Genomic DNA, 1,251 nt, shown 5'->3' on the forward strand with positions numbered 1-1,251 from the left:
TGCTTCCGGGGTTTATTAACCATTTATGACCAAAAAATGTGGCAGTCCTATGGCGTGAGGGGGAAAGCTTCTGTAAATTTCTCCCCCAAAATACTGTAGTGTGCATATAGCGACTTCTCATTGGAGAAATTATTTTACACACATTGTTCATGAAACGTTCTGTATATTCTTCCATGATTAAGTTTTGCAATCCATGAATACCCTTGTCTGCCCCGTATTGGTGTCATCTCACGGACACCATCATTATGCCTAGTTTGCATCACAAGGACACCATCCCTTATTATGGATCGGCTCACTTCGGCACCATTTTGGAGTGGCCTCCTGGCGCGCTCTCTATCTTTGTTTCTATCTTCATCTCTATATTTGTTTTTAATGGACTTCTTAATTCTGTGTAACTTACGTCCAAGGTAAATGATTAAGATAGTGCACGAAACGAAAAAGAACTGGAAATCCATCGAAGAACCTACGGCCATTACTACTTTCCCGTATAGAAGCATTGCCAAAAGGGGTGTGAAGAACATTAATATGGAAGTAGCGATTCCTAATCTGTCACATGAGGATTCCTCCTTTTTAGAAGATTTACTATTGCCCTTTGCGTGAGGAAGAAAGGAGCGAAGTGGTTGCTTCCTGATTCCTCTTTCGATGTCTTCAAGAAAGTTGTTTATCAAATTGGATGATTGGTGGTTCTCGCTAAAATAACTCCTTGTCTTTCCAGAGGACTTCCCTCCCTGTGGGACCCCTCACATTTTACGATTCTGTTAATCTCTTTGCGTTTGCGACCTCCTAGGGGACGGTCCAGTGTGCATATCTTCTTCGCTTCTGTCAGTGTTGCTTGCTTGTTTCATCGCATTTCTGAAATTGTATTTTACACGTTTTCCTGCTGTTTCTGGAAATCTCTCTCCGGATTCATCCCGGTTTTAATGGGTTTGGGACTGTTCCTCGTGGTCGTAATAGGCAAATTCCTGCCGGTTTTCATAGGTGCGTGCTCCAGAAGGGTAGTAACTCCTTCCCTGATAACAGTTGTCGTCTTCATCCGGATTGTCTTCATCCTCATGGTTTTCATCTTCCCTCCTCATCCTCATCGTTATCATCCTCATCGTCACAACCTTCATGGTCACTGTCCTTCCCGTGATACATTCCATCATGATTATCGTAGTCCTCTCTCCTTCACCGAAGGAGTAAAATATTCCTTTAAACTCCTTATTTATTCCTGATGCCTTTAAAATTATCCGTGGTGAATTCTTTATATTC

General features: G+C 42.2%; 1 protein-coding gene across 1 annotated transcript; it reads right to left on the bottom strand.

The window, feature by feature from the left end:
• Positions 1 to 917: 917 nt before the first annotated feature.
• Positions 918 to 1,112, bottom strand: C922_05871 (hypothetical protein; the record flags this gene model as incomplete). Its single annotated transcript, XM_008821442.1, has 1 exon — positions 918 to 1,112. One exon carries the CDS (start codon positions 1,110 to 1,112, stop codon positions 918 to 920), a length of 195 nt encoding a protein of 64 aa, XP_008819664.1.
• Between the last annotated feature and the right edge of the window lie 139 nt (positions 1,113 to 1,251).

The sequence above is a fragment of the Plasmodium inui genome (genome assembly GCF_000524495.1).
Source record: "Plasmodium inui San Antonio 1 unplaced genomic scaffold supercont1.298, whole genome shotgun sequence".
Lineage (NCBI taxonomy): Eukaryota > Apicomplexa > Aconoidasida > Haemosporida > Plasmodiidae > Plasmodium > Plasmodium inui.